This window comes from Dermacentor variabilis, unplaced genomic scaffold (assembly GCF_050947875.1).
Source record: "Dermacentor variabilis isolate Ectoservices unplaced genomic scaffold, ASM5094787v1 scaffold_12, whole genome shotgun sequence".
In the NCBI taxonomy this organism is placed as follows: Eukaryota; Metazoa; Arthropoda; class Arachnida; order Ixodida; family Ixodidae; genus Dermacentor; species Dermacentor variabilis.
In genome coordinates, this window is record NW_027460280.1 from 28920783 (window position 1) to 28935256 (window position 14474).

The 14474-nt window shown below is 42.5% G+C and overlaps 1 protein-coding gene across 2 annotated transcripts in view; it reads left to right on the forward strand.

The window, feature by feature from the left end:
* The window catches only part of mop (tyrosine-protein phosphatase non-receptor type protein myopic), a 95248-nt gene that overhangs the window by 64564 nt on the left and 16210 nt on the right, over positions 1 to 14474 (forward strand). For both annotated transcript variants that reach the window (XM_075676401.1, XM_075676402.1), the window contains 6 exons: positions 3142 to 3345; positions 3456 to 3552; positions 3724 to 3788; positions 5655 to 5783; positions 5853 to 5984; positions 6058 to 6113. In XM_075676401.1, the coding sequence (XP_075532516.1) occupies positions 3142 to 3345; positions 3456 to 3552; positions 3724 to 3788; positions 5655 to 5783; positions 5853 to 5984; positions 6058 to 6113 (683 nt within the window). The remainder of the gene's footprint in view (positions 1 to 3141; positions 3346 to 3455; positions 3553 to 3723; positions 3789 to 5654; positions 5784 to 5852; positions 5985 to 6057; positions 6114 to 14474) is intronic.

Below are 14474 nucleotides of genomic sequence, written 5' to 3' on the forward strand. Positions count from 1 at the left end.
CTCAAAGATCTGCTTTTTATACAAGAATATTCACAATCAGCAATAGCAAAATAAGCATTATGGGTAAGAAATTTCTTGATATAACAAAATGACTAAGGGGTTAATGGATTGGCGAAATAAGTTTAACGAATTATTTTATTTAAGCATTCGGTGTGTGCCCCTGAGTGTGTATGCGTTCTTGGTAAATCCTTCAGAATGGGCATGTCCCACTGCCATTCCTACATAAAACCTGAATATATAATGTTGGCTCACAAATGTCTATAAAGCACACTGATCTGTTCATGGAATGGTGAATTATATTTCACAGATTTTTTATTTACTTTGCTTTCTTTGATTTAGCCATTGGTATGTGTTCGGTCTTGGTCATTCCTTCAGAATGGGTATGTCCCACTGTGACGTAAGGGGTACGAAATCCCGTAATGTTGCTTGATATGTGCATAAGCCTGTCATCACCATTCTTCCCTCATCATTGCCTTCGTCCTCGTGACATCGCTGTGTATACATCTCACAATGTGCATCAACTTGATTGGGAGTTTGCATATTGGCATAGATTGGGAACAATGCAATGCATTAACATAAAAATTACATGACAATAAAGTTGTGAACCTTGTGATAGATAAACATATACATTCCATGACCTTACACGTTGCATAAGATGCAAGTAAACAAATTGTACACATTGTCGTGAGTTGTGAAGCATTTAATTAACTGCTTTACTTAAGCTTCGCTTCCCATAAATTCGAAACATGAATTGGATCTGCATTTTTTTTGTGCTAGAAGTTTATGCAAATTCATAAGCTGTTTGTTTCTATTCAGAGTTGTATGGCATTGTTTATTGGTGCTGTTAATACTACTGTAGCTGAAAGCTGAAACATCTCTTCGTTTTTTTTGTTTCATCATTTAATCTAATTTTCGTTCCCTTTGCATATTCTCTGGTACAGTAAAAGCTCGTTAATTTGAACCGCAAGGGGAAGCCACTTCAGTTCGAATTAACAAAAGTTCAAACTAACGAAAGTGATGGAGAACAACAGGACACTGCGATTTGGAAGCAGTAGGGCATGTCAGAAATTTGGCACGTCAGAAAGTGATGGCGTGTGCCGCGAGCACACGTCATCTTCAAGTCGCAGCTCTGGGCCCGACTGTGTCACACCACCGATGTCCACCGAAACGAACGTTAGCCGAGGCTTAACACCATCACAAAGAATCGCGACGACCGGTACCTCCTAAGCTGAAAGCAGACAGGCACAACCAATGAAGACTGCCAAGACAAAGAGGCTGAACATGTGAAGGTGGCGAATGCCCCGATTCGTCAGTTCTTGATTGCAAGCGCAGCTGCGACGCACTTGATTCGCTGTGTTTTGGTGCTTGCCGCGCCATCTGCCGCACATTAGCAGCTACACAAGATTTGCAAAGCCTCCGAGATTCGTGACAGGCAAGAAGTCTCGGAGGTCGCATAGAACGGAGAGGAGGCAGCCGCCGCTACCTTCTGGCCGAGCCCGCGCCGGTTAGATTTTTCCCGATTTGGCCTTCTCTCGCGGTTCTCTCCATTCCTGAGGCGACGCAGCCTTGTGTGTAGGCAGTAGGCGCGTTTCTCTGGCCGTGTGCCAGGCGCCGAGCCACCGGCACGGTGGCGCCTAGTTAGAATTATCCATGGCGGAACCATCTCGCATTCGAATTAATGGGCTTTTTTATACATAGACTTCTGTGCAGCGTGGCCGTGTACAGTTTGAATTAACGAGCTTTCACTGTATATCCAAATCTTCAGCCCTCTTTAATGAGCATACATTAGGTTTGACCTGATTTACCAGAAAGCTAACAATGTAACCACATTTCGGGCTGCACTTAAACACATAATCGCTATAGAAAAAACGCACTTGAGTCATTTCGGTTTTAAAGCCCAGTACATATTTGAAGATTATTTTATCTGAATGTATGTAGTCCAACTCCACTTCAGAAGTGTTCAGCTATTCAGCAAATAACAGTGCTATTCCAAAAGCATTTACAAAGAGTGGTGCATTTGTGAACACTGCTGTGCAAGTGTGTGTTTTGTAATCCATATACTCTGTTTTTGATGCACTAAAAAGTGATCCACCGTAGTCCTCCATAAAGAAAGCAACAAAATCCCGATAAAGAAAGGCGTCAGGCAGGGAGATACGATCTCTCCAATGCTATTCACAGCGTGTTTACAGGAGTTATTCAGATACCTGGATTGGGGAGAATTGGGGATAAGAGTTAATGGAGAATACCTTAGTCACTTGCGATTCGCTGATGATATTGCCTTGCTTAGTAACTCAGGGGACCAACTGCAATGCATGCTCACTGACTTGGAGAGGCAAAGCCGAAGGGTGGGTCTAAAAATTAATCTGCAGAAAACTAAAGTAATGTTTAACAGTCTCGGAAGAGAACAGCAATTTACAATAGGCAGCGAGGCACTGGAAGTCGTAAGGGAATACATCTACTTAGGGCAGGTAGTGACGGCGGATCCGGATCATGAGACGGAAATAATCAGAAGAATAAGAATGGGCTGGGGTGCGTTTGGTAGGCATTCTCGGATCATAAACAGCAGGTTGCCACCATTCCTCAAGAGAAAAGTATACAACAGCTGTGTCTTACCAGTACTCACCTACGGGGCAGAAACCTGGAGGCTTACGAAAAGGGTTCTACTTAAATTGAGGACGACGCAACGAGCTATGGAAAGAAGAATGATAGGTGTAACGTTAAGGGATAAGAAAAGAGCAGATTGGGTGAGGGAACAAACATGAGTTAATGATATCTTAGTTGAAATCAAGAAAAAGAAATGGGGGGCATGGGCAGGACATGTAATGAGGAGGGAAGATAACCGATGGTCATTGAGTTACAGAATGGATTCCAAGGGAAGGGAAGCGTAGCAGAGGGCGGCAGAAAGTTAGGTGGGCGGATGAGATTAAGAAGTTTGCAGGGATAGAACATGGCCACAATTAGTACATGACCGGGGTAGTTGGAGAAGTATGGGAGAAGCCTTTGCCCTGCAGTGGGCGTAACCAGGCTGATGATGATGATGATGATGATGATGATGATGATGATGATGGTGATGATGAAAAAGTGATGTGGAACAAAATGCAGATGGTTTGCAGAATATCGTAGTTGTGCTTTGCATTTCAGGTGCTTTCAAGTGAAAACTGGAAAGACCGGAGCAGCAAAGTCGAGGAGAAATCTGTGGATGCACGCATGTTTGGTAAAGATCCTTTGTCGGACCCTGCTGCTTTGGAAAAGTTTATTACAGAGGTAGAACGTTTTGAGAAGTACGTTGAAGGCCTCACAAAAAAGTCCCTTAATGGTCCCACTCTCCTGGAACAGAAGTGGAAGGTAAGCTGTGTTTAATATGGGTGCTTGTTGCATATGAACAATTATGTGTATTACAGACATTGACTGCAACTTCTTTGCTATATTCACAAAGCATAATTTACAATTTTCAGGAATACTTAGATGCTCAAGATAGGGAGTCTCGGAAACTGTCAATTTCAGTTGCACGATGCTACCCAATGAAGAACCGCATTCCAGATGTAATGCCATGTAAGTTCATATCTTTAAAGTTAAGCAGTCAGTTAGCCAAGAACTTTGTTGTTATTCATTGTTTGAGGAAATGATTGTTGTCACAAGAGTAAGGGAGCAGCAGTTTGTTTTGTGTACATTAAAGAAAAGTAGCTGCTTCACTTGTTTGCTCTTTTTTTACTCTTATCACAGATGACCACAACAGAGTTGCCATGATATCACAGAGGGATGACTACATCAATGCTTCTTTTGTAAAAGTGAGATTGCAAACCTTTCCTATTGTGAAGCTTAGAATGGTATTGTGTCTTACCAATGGAACAGCACCAGTTAACCATTGGATATGTTGCGCTGCTGTAGCATTCAGTGCTGCCTGATGGCTGGTGTGCTTAAAATATTTATATAAGCAAAAAGTCAGTTTCGCCCGAAAGACGAAGAATTGGTAGGGACAGCAAAGTAGTATCGGGTCATTACATGAAGGTTCCTAGTTTAGGCCATATGAATTGCAGTAAATATTCTGTTATTAACTCTTTCTGGTTTGAATTTTTTAAATGTAGTGAAAATTTTATATTAGCTGCATATGAATGACAAGAGTCGGGGGGGGGGGGGGGATTAAAAAACGTAATACTGAAGTATGTGGCAATGACTCAGAGGTTTTTCTCATGAACTGCCAAAAACTTGGTGTGTTATGTTGTAAGCAGCTTATGTTTCTGTAATGCTCACTGTATCATATATGCTACGCCGAGTTGGATGCCTCAAAATGCTGATTGAGCGCAGGAAATTTAATGCAAAGCTCATAATTGCATTATCGATATGCTGGGGTAAAGTTTCACTGGTGGATAGTTTAACAAATCAATCACTAATTAAGTAATTATACAGTAATTAAGTTAACTGAAAGAAAATTTGACTAATGCCATAAGTAAATGTCAACAATTTGTTCCAATTTTCATTGGTGTGAAACTGTTATTACAGGGTTCATTCATAATCATAATGGTGTGAAATACAGCCACAATTACTTTTAGAAGGCCATCACAATAAAAAGTTTGTGGCAGTGATGATATTTTAATCACTTCTTTAAGAGGATTGAGGCTACAAATAATTGCCTAAGTTCTTTTTGCTTTGATAGTTTCACTTGCTCCCATAACTCAAGATTAGTCAGTAGTTAATCAGCCCCAGGACTATTCTTTGTGGCATGCTAGTGCAGACCAAAGAGACCAGTGAGAAGCAGCTGTGTCACTTGCATGAGTAAGTGGCACAAGTAATGCCATGCCCTATCTCAGTGCCATTGGGACCCATTGCTGATCACAGCTCCAGGGATTGCAGCGAAGAGCAAAGCTATCACATGACTGCCACAGCAGTAAAGGCGCTGGCCGGTGTGGTCATGCCATTATTTGCAGGTTTTAACATGAGTGGCTCTCTGCACTTTTTTCCACTAGTGTGGTCACACCTTCCATCAAGCGACCAAGCTGCATAGGAAAGCCAACCTCTCATTGATGGAAGGTGCAGGTCTGCAAGTAGGGAGAGCCAGTGCAGCTAAGAGGCATAGGGCCAATGGCACAAAATGGTCCAACCACACCAAGAAAGCTCATCTATGTTAGGGCGGCTTATCCACTCCGCTGCAAGAGTGTGTGATAAGCCAAATTGCCCAGTGCACAAAAATCTGGCCCCTTTGTGCAGCACACTGCACCCCTAATTGAACATTTTCGCATAGTGGAGAATCCATTACTTGAGGTTTGCATGAGCATTCAATGTAATAGCAGATTACCTATCATGTTATACTAACTCTATGCTAAAGCCACACACACCATTGCATTATGCATGTCATAGAAAGGTCGTTGCTTTGAAGCTTACTAGTTTAGTATTATGGTCATTTCTTTCAACTGTCTTTATTGCAGTTATGAACTGCATGCGGAAGAATTAATGCCGGCTTTGGTTACACTTTCCTTGGCATTAATTATAATTGGTTTGCTTGGTAGTTAGGTGGAAGCTTAATGAAAGCCTCCTCATGTGCCCTAATTCCTCACACCAGCCATGCAATGCTATATAATGTGTAATAGAATAAAATAATGATACTGAAAATTTGTATGCTGATCAGCATTGTTTCAATCTTCTTAATTCACTCTCAGGACCTGACACCATTTTGTCCAAGCTACATTTTGACTCAAGCCCCTCTGCCAGCAACATTCTCTGACTTTTGGGCAATGGTATGGGAGCAACAAGCAGAAACAGTGGTGTGTCTTCAAAATAACCTTGAGGTGAGTGGGTATTTTTTTTTTTTTTTTTTGAAGTTCTGGCGTTGCCAATTCATTTGATATTTTACGCAGCTGAAGAGCCACATCTACTGGCCTGTGGAGAAAGGTCAACAGATCAAGCATGGAACACTTACTCTTTGCCTACAGTCCGTCAAGGAGAAACAGTTTTACATTGAGCGTATGATGAACATCACCAACAGTGATGTGAGTTTAAAACCATCAGTAATGCTCGCTGAAATTGTACTTTTTCGCTTATTAAATGCAATTTGTCTTGCAGAACCCAAAGGTGTCTCGAGTAGTTATCCACTTACAGCTGCTAGACTGGCCCCTCAGGTAAGCAATTTGCTGAGCAATATGCAAAGAACAGAAGTTTTGATCGCAGTTGTAGGTTTCAGCACTAGGTATATATGTCTAAGGAGATCCATAATTTGTTTGTGGTGTGATACAATATGACGACGGTATGCTATGCGTGGTGCGCTTATGGCACAAAACTGGATGTAACAAAAGGGCTTGAATTTTTTGAGGATTTAGCTTTTTTTTTTTCATTAGGTGAACACACCCAATAGCCAGATTTTATTGTTATAATGGAGAAGGTGGCATGGGAGCAGTGTCGTAAACAGTTTATTTTACCATAGAACACATAAAAAACTTGACATGTGCATCGGCTACTCATTGTTATGTCCAATATATTGTTAAAGCCAGTATTGTTATATAAGTGGGTTCAAGTGTATGTGTGTGTGGGGGGGGGGGGGGGAGAACTTCGGCTACTGGGTATTTGCTGTTGGGTGTGCATCCATTCTTGGCCAATCTTACAGAATGGATGTGCCACTGAAACCTAAGGATTATGAAGCCTTAAGTGGATTTAAGTATATGCCATGCTTCTCTGTGCATATATACCTCTCGTCAACATTCGTCCTTGTGATCCAGACAGCTACAGGCGATGAGGCTGTGCTCATGTCATTCGCTACTTCTGTTACCTCACCAAATCAAACAAGCTTCACGTCATTCAAATCCCAACATTGCATTGTATTAGCATTTTCTTTCCTTTCTCTTTTTTTTCTGTTCTCATGAACCCATACTAGCTTTTTTCAGTAATATGCAGTGTTTCAGTACAGCATAGTAAAAAGTGTTGGTCTTTATTTCTGTTTAGCTTTGTCAAAAAATTCTGCAGACTTGTGCGACGTTTCATAATCGCCATATAGTGTAGACTGTATTTCCATGGACACTGCCATACTAGCATAGGCGCACCATCTATGGGCAGTTGGCAGGCTGGCTTGGGCGAGCGCTCTGTATGTATATGGTCAGCAGCAGTTTCTGGTGGTATTTTTTTACGTTCACACTGTCAAATAGCATAACATGGTGTCTTTTACGTGGGAAACTGTTCTGTGAGACGTACTGAAGTGATTTAAGTTGGCATGGCCAGAGTTTCTGCTGCCGTTGAAGCAGACGGAATACCTAGCATGGTGTGTGCACTTGTGTTTGAGCCTACAGTCAGCCTCGGAGATCAATTGTGTGTTTCTGAAAATTTGTTTGAGGAATGTGACCCTACTGCATGTGAATGTGACCTCACTGGTTTAGCAGCAATGCGTAGTTACGAAACATATGATGATCCTAACAGCATTGGTATCGTTCTGCTGCAGAATAAGTTGTGCTATTTACTTTAACAAACATTCAAATTGTTATCTGTAAGTACATTGCGTGACTACTTTGTTTGCTGGACAAGGTTTCTGCCCACAAATAGAATAGTTTTAAATAGTAACAACAGCATACCGTACTGTCTGAATCACGCTTGTCAAGTGGTCGAGCGTCTGGCTGCAGACAGCGTGTGTTTCTGAGACAGTGGTAGATGCTGTGTTAAAGGGACACTAAATGGAAAAATGATTTCTTCTGCATCAGTAAATTAGCATTCTACAACACCAAAAACACCACTCTTACAATGACAAGACGTTTAGTAAGCCAGAAAAAGCGCAAGAATGAAACACAGGTGGCGACGCCTACTTAAGTTCCCGTTCCTGCGGGCTGTGACGTCTTGGATTTTGATGGCATCTTCTAGGGCCTACTAATTATATATAGCGGTACGGATTGACTACATTGTGTTCTAAAGGAACCAAATATTAAACATGGCAAGTTTCGGGAACTTTTATTCAGCCAACACGGCCCAAATGCGAAAACATACTTTGGAATCCCTGACATCACGCTGACGTACCGGCGCTGGGGTTTCGGCGCGAAATTCAAATACTGATACTTGGACCTTCATTTTCTCATCTAATAAACTATTTTTTTTTTTTTAATGACTGCCTGCAGGGTTCTCAAACAATGCTTCATCAGTCTAAACTGATTTATTGTTTCACTTTAGTGTCCCTTTAAAGACCTGTTTGTTGTATATAGCGCATGGTCCAAGCATGCGGCATGATCATGCAAGGCCTTATTGCGGTGTTAGCCAGTGTTTTAATGCGAATAGCATTCTTTGCCTACTTTTCAGGTGTTTTGAGCCTATTTATCTATCTATCTATCTATCTATCTATCTATCTATCTATCTATATATCTATCTATCCATCCGTCCGTCCGTCCTCTTGCACCAACTCAGTGTCCGAAGTTGGCTTCTGACATGGGCCACTAGGTATGGGCCAGACTTGTACATATTACAGCAAAGAATAACCACTTACAATTACAACTGCTTCTTTCTAAAATGTAATTGATTACAGTTACCAATTCCTGCCCCACGAAAGTACTTGAATGATTACTAAAATGCAATCAATTGCTTTAACATTACTTTCCTCCCTACTTTTATTAACATGGCACAAATACAGCAAACAGAACAAGTTGGCCTGGCTCTTCCTTCACACATTATCTTCACTAACAGTTCTTTTTCAAAATTTTCTTCGGTTGTCTTCCTTTGTTTTCTTTTGAAGACATCTGCAGCAGCACTGAAAACTTGCTGAATGTGTGCACTGGAGAGAAAGGTTGTGTTGTAATGTGCGAACACCTTGCTCATATAATTGTGGTTAATAAATGCCGTGATGCTTGGCTCTGGGTCCTCTATGAAGTGCAGTACTTCATTGCCGCAAGAGCAAGGGGAATGTGCTTCCGATAGGGCCAGTGAAAAACTGAAAAATCGTCCATAGGTGATTTCCTGTATGGCATAAACATCCGAAGTGAGCATCGTTACCAAGCCATAGAATTGCAGTTTTATTTTGTCCGCTAAGAACTGGTAGACCTCCTCCCGGCACCCTTGACTCGTTACCCATGTAGACATAAATGGCTAATTATAACGGATGCCAGCAAGTGATCACTTTCCTTTAAAATATGGCGAAATTTGTAAAGTAGTTTAATACAAAGCTGCATATTATTTAGCCATAAAAATATTGTTCGTATGTTACAATCACAAAAATACATGTTGAATAATTTAAAGGACAAAAACTTCAGCTTATAGCAGAGACGTCAGTAACTGCACTAAGCGAAGAGAAATTGAGTGGCAGCTCTTACCACCTATGAAGGCCGCTTCAAAGTGCTTTCAGGAGAAAAGAAAGCAATTCACTATAAGCTTTAAAAAAACGCTCAAAGGCCGGACTTCCATAAAAGGTGTGGCACATCTGCAAGCCTGCCATGTTCAGATGATCAAGGCGCAGTTACAGGATGCTCATTGTACGAAAGAGGTAACAAATGTTCAATACGATGTGAGACGGCGCGCTAGTCCATGTGCGAAAGCTTGCAGTGAACACAAGAATTGCACCAACTTCAATACGACGCACCGCAACTTAGAGAAGCACTTTTTCAAATATGCGTCCTAGTTGCAGACTGCGACACAAGCAAAAACAAAGTGATGGGTGGGGAGACAGCAGGTGGCCGGGGTGAGGGCACCGCCGAAGTAAAAAAAGAAAATCATCCTAGAGGGGGGTGGGGGGGAGTATGCTGCCGCCGTAGTTCCGCACGACAGATACCAACGGCATAGAGCCACGGTTGCACGAAGAATCGAGATAAACTTCGAAACAACTCTGTCTATAAGGACAGAATTGTAGTAGGCATGTTCCTTATAAATGTAGCGTGCTTGTAATCGGCCAAGCCATTTTAAAAATACTGCTTTATTGTTAAATTCGAGGCTCTAACTTACTGATGTGTGAACGTGGGCTGGTTGGTTCTTCGGAATATTTTGACAAAAAAGCAGCTCATAGGCGAAAATGTGCTCTATTTTCTGAAAAAGGCGTAATTCCCATTCCATTCTGGGCAAAAGGCGCTTAATTCCATTGCCATTCCATTCCTACAAGTGCTGTCACAATTCCATTTCGGGGTCGCAAAAATGTAGAATGATTCCGGAGTCATTCCAATTTCAGAGTGGTAGCTCCGCAACACTGCACTCCACCTCGACTCAAGAAAGTAGATACCGTATTTTCTTGCATAATTATCACACTCGCGTAATGATCACACCCCTGAATTTTGCGGTCGCTATTAGATTTTTTTTTTCTTTCCATGTAATGATCGCACCCCAAACTTGCCTAAGCGATGTGTCGTGTGCCAAGTCTATCTAATAATGATCGCACTTACCGTCTGTCGAATGCTACGCAAACGACTCTTCAAGACAAAGCAAGCGGTCTGCACGTACCAAATATTCTTAAGCAGATGCCCCATTTCATCCCTTTCATCACTTTCTGCATTTCCATGACAAAAAAAAAGAAGCTACAACCAAACTTGCCTTTATTATGTGTAGGCTTTATAATGGTTGTGGTCAACAACAACAAAAAAGGCGCGTTTCAATTCTTCTCGTCTGCACTCGTGGGCACGCAACAAATCGTGAGCGGCAACGATAGCAACCACATTTACACCGATACGTTAGAAATGTACCCCGTTCATACGCCGATGCTTGTAACACAACTAAGATATTCACCCACCCTTAGCGGAAACCTGCCGTATTAGGATAGTAGTGAAGACAAATGCCGCAGTTTCCGCAGCACACCTGCACTTTGTTCCTATGTCACTGGCAGCTAAACGTGCCCATCTGTTTCTGTCCCCTCAAAGTGGACATGGCTACATTATTGCTGCAAACTTGCCGATGTTAACGATATTATTCATTACTGATACGGAAGAAACTGTTTCAGTGTACGTAATGTACTCACGAGAAGAAGAAAAATCGCGTTCGGCGTGTTCGGCTTGCTCCGCCGGCCGCCATTTTTGTTTTGGTGTCCCTCACTACATATAGCAGCAGCCACCTATTTGTTGACCTGTTGTCATCCCGCAACAAACGCGGGATGAAAAAAAAAAATTTTTTTTCTTTTTGCGGGAAATTTAATCCGCGTAATGATCGCACCCCTGAATTTGCGTCAATTTTTTTCTTTTTTTTACAAAGAAGTGTGATCATTATGCGAGTAAATACGGTAGTAGTGCCATGCCGTCCATTGACAGAAATTGTCACTGCACTTCGTTATCATTCACAGCAATTCTTGAGAAGCATAGGGGCTTTTTCTGTCAAGGGGCAGCACTGTGCTCGACTTGGTGGAATAGCTTCGAGTTGGTGATCATGTTAGAATACAGGGGTAAGTCCTTGTTGACATACATTATTATATGCATTTTGAGCATATCTGTGTGCATACTAGATGCCAGGCTTCTCATCCTTGTCTGTTGTCCTGTTTTACTGCTTCACACCATACGCTCTTGCAACAAGATTATTGGGATACCAACTAGCTCAATCTACCACCTTTCTTTGTGCATAAAATAGTTGAGTAAACATCATTTGAATATCACAGCTACCAGTGGCAATGCAGAGCAAAGGCACTGTTTCCTTCACTTCCTAGTGCATTGCCACCATTTATAGTAGGATACAACTTAAAGAACGGCAATCGGCAACCAAAACACACAGACCGCGCGGGGTTGTGTTACTCTGCTAGCCAATCACAGAAGCAAACGAAGTCGCTGTTATGCAACATTTTCAATATGGCGTCGTACTTGATACCTCCAAAGCGTCTGCTGTTCTTGAAGAGTCTTTTCATTGGTGGAAGCGATGAGGTGTGCAAAAGAAATGAACAAAGTGTAGGGAGTCTGAACATTTCACTCTTCAAAAGTCCATGGTACAGTTCATTTCACTGCTGAGTCCGTTTTACTCATGAAACTTCAGTGCCAACTGAAGTGAAACTTGACAGTAAATAGTTGCAGCGAAGCAAGCGTTTTATTTCAGTTCACTCAAGAGTTAGGCTTTCACCGTTCCACGAGTGAAAACATATAAAATTACGTGCTTATAATATTATTTTTGTAGTTAACACCTTATTTAGGCAACAGAGAAAGTTTGAAGTACGAACTATTTACAGCTTTGCAGAGGAATAGTGGCTGGCAGTTATGAGGCCATGGGCGGGGCTTCACTGCAGACTTAAGTTGTATCCGTCTATAGTACTGTATATACTCATGTAAGGGCTGTTATATACTCATGTAAAAGGGTAAGAGAGGCGCAACTGAGATAATGCTGCAGTAAACGACCTCAGATGCCGACCTATCGTCCCTGACCAGCACTGACCCAAACAGAGCTCCCTTCTCTAGAGGCAAAGTGCCACCGATTTGACTGCAAACACTGCCAACACAGCTAAGATAACTCGCCACACGAAGAAATAATAGCACAGTGTCCCGCCTGAGCGGCGTCGATGAAAAAGCAGCTAGCATCATCTTGCGGCCACAGAACTAACTATGCTTTCCACCTGGACATCCTGAATTTTTTATAAAATTTTGCCCTCCAAAGTGGGGGTGTGGCCCTTACATGAGTATATATAGTATATGTATATATGCGATGTGCAGGAAATGCGATGCGATGGACCATTGTCGTAATTCATGTAAACATAGCTACTGAAAAAGCACAATGTTTCATTCACTCAAAGCCAGCAGGCGCTGGGTATCTTATACATGCCAATTTTCTTTGAAGTGTTCAGCGAAAAATAATCATATGCCATACTTATATATAAATAATATTACTACTATGATATATCTTGACCACTTGTTCACACAATATGGGCAGCATTAGTTTTGTAACACCTGTATTTAATATTATCCCTTACAAATAGGCAAACTTTGGGTAGAAATCCGGTTTAAGCCAATTTAGAAAAAACTTGTTCATGGTTTCATGGTGCGAAATTGGGAATTATTGGGTTTTACCCCTAAAACAAAAGACTTTGCACTCTATTCATACATGGTTTCTACCTGATAGACCGGTGTCAGAGTAGGACGATCTCACCGCTGCCATCCAGTTGTAAGTTTTGTGGTCGGGGTTGTAGGGATTAGACGTAGCATGAACTATGTGGTAGCTGGCCCATGCCGTCGTCCAACTCGCCCACGCTTGGGACGTTGTTGTATGGAGGAACTTGCTCTCATCGAGAAACAGGAGATACATTTCAACAGCCTAGCATGGCTGCAAAAGGGAGCACGAAGCTACCACCACGAAGCACACAGCACATGAGCACAAAGCACCAAGCACCCTCCCAGCAGCCGACAAACTGCTGCTTAAAAAACCTCTGTCCTCCCTAGATTCCTAGAGGAGGGAAAATTGCTGTCCAACCTTCGTCCAAACGGACCATCCACAGTCGTTGGGGCTTAGTCGACCCGCCTTTGAGGGGCAGGGCTCACACACTCACATACACACTTTGGATTCCCAGAACCCACCGAGTTGAGTGGGTCCTCGTAGCCAGTTTGTCACACTTGACCCCAGCCGGCACCTCTTAATTCCAGAGCTGACTTCTCCGGTAGTCGCCACGAGTGTCAGCAGACTGTGATGAATCCTGGGGCCCGCGGAAACGTACCGCAAAACACCCTTTGTTAGAGAAGCTTTCTTGCTGCAAATAGAGCATGAAGGCCATGGCAAATCAACCAACAACACACGGTCCGCCAAACGGGGCCAGCCCTGCTGCCGTTGCCAACTCTCTGAAGGAGGCACATGGTGGATTAACGCTGCCATAGTCTCCAGTTCTCTGAAGGAAGTGCATGGCCGGTTAGCACTGTCGTCGTCTCCGGTTCTTTAAAGGACGCCACCCCCGCGGGTCGATCGAAACAACTGCAGCGGGCTGAAATAGGTTTGCAGAGCAGTATCCCTGCAGCCTGATCATAACACCAAGGAGCCCCCTTGCAGAGTGTCTATACAGCTTCAAAATGGTCCTGGGCAAGTAATCGCCAAAACTGGCACAAGTTCCCACATTACACTCAATTCACCCCCGCACTTTTAACATTGACCACGCATCACCCTTATCACCCCCCACATTGCGTCCAATTTTCAGGATGGTGCAGCACTTAGATACACTTCTGTGTTTACATTTCTGAGCACTTAAACTCCAATACATGTAGCACCTTCACTACAAACTTGTTGACAATACACAGGACCCAAAAAAACATTGCAGCAAGCTCTATGAGATACTGTGGTAATGTTTAATTTTTTTTCCTTTCTTTAAGTGTGTTATGTATTTAACGCCATGGCAAATGTATGCCAGGTGCAAGTTTACAATTTCTAACAAAAAAAATTAATAGATCAAATATACAAACGGTTTTGATGTAGGCACTGCATATTTCACTCGTTGCTGACCATAAAAGGCATCCATGGGCCCTATAACATAAAACTATTCCAATTTGTTTTTATTCCAAATGGGCCATTAGCACCCTCCACCCTCCCTGATAGGTCAGAATGGTTTGGGTCCAGTCCGTATGAGCAGGCACCACACCCATATGGGCAGAGCC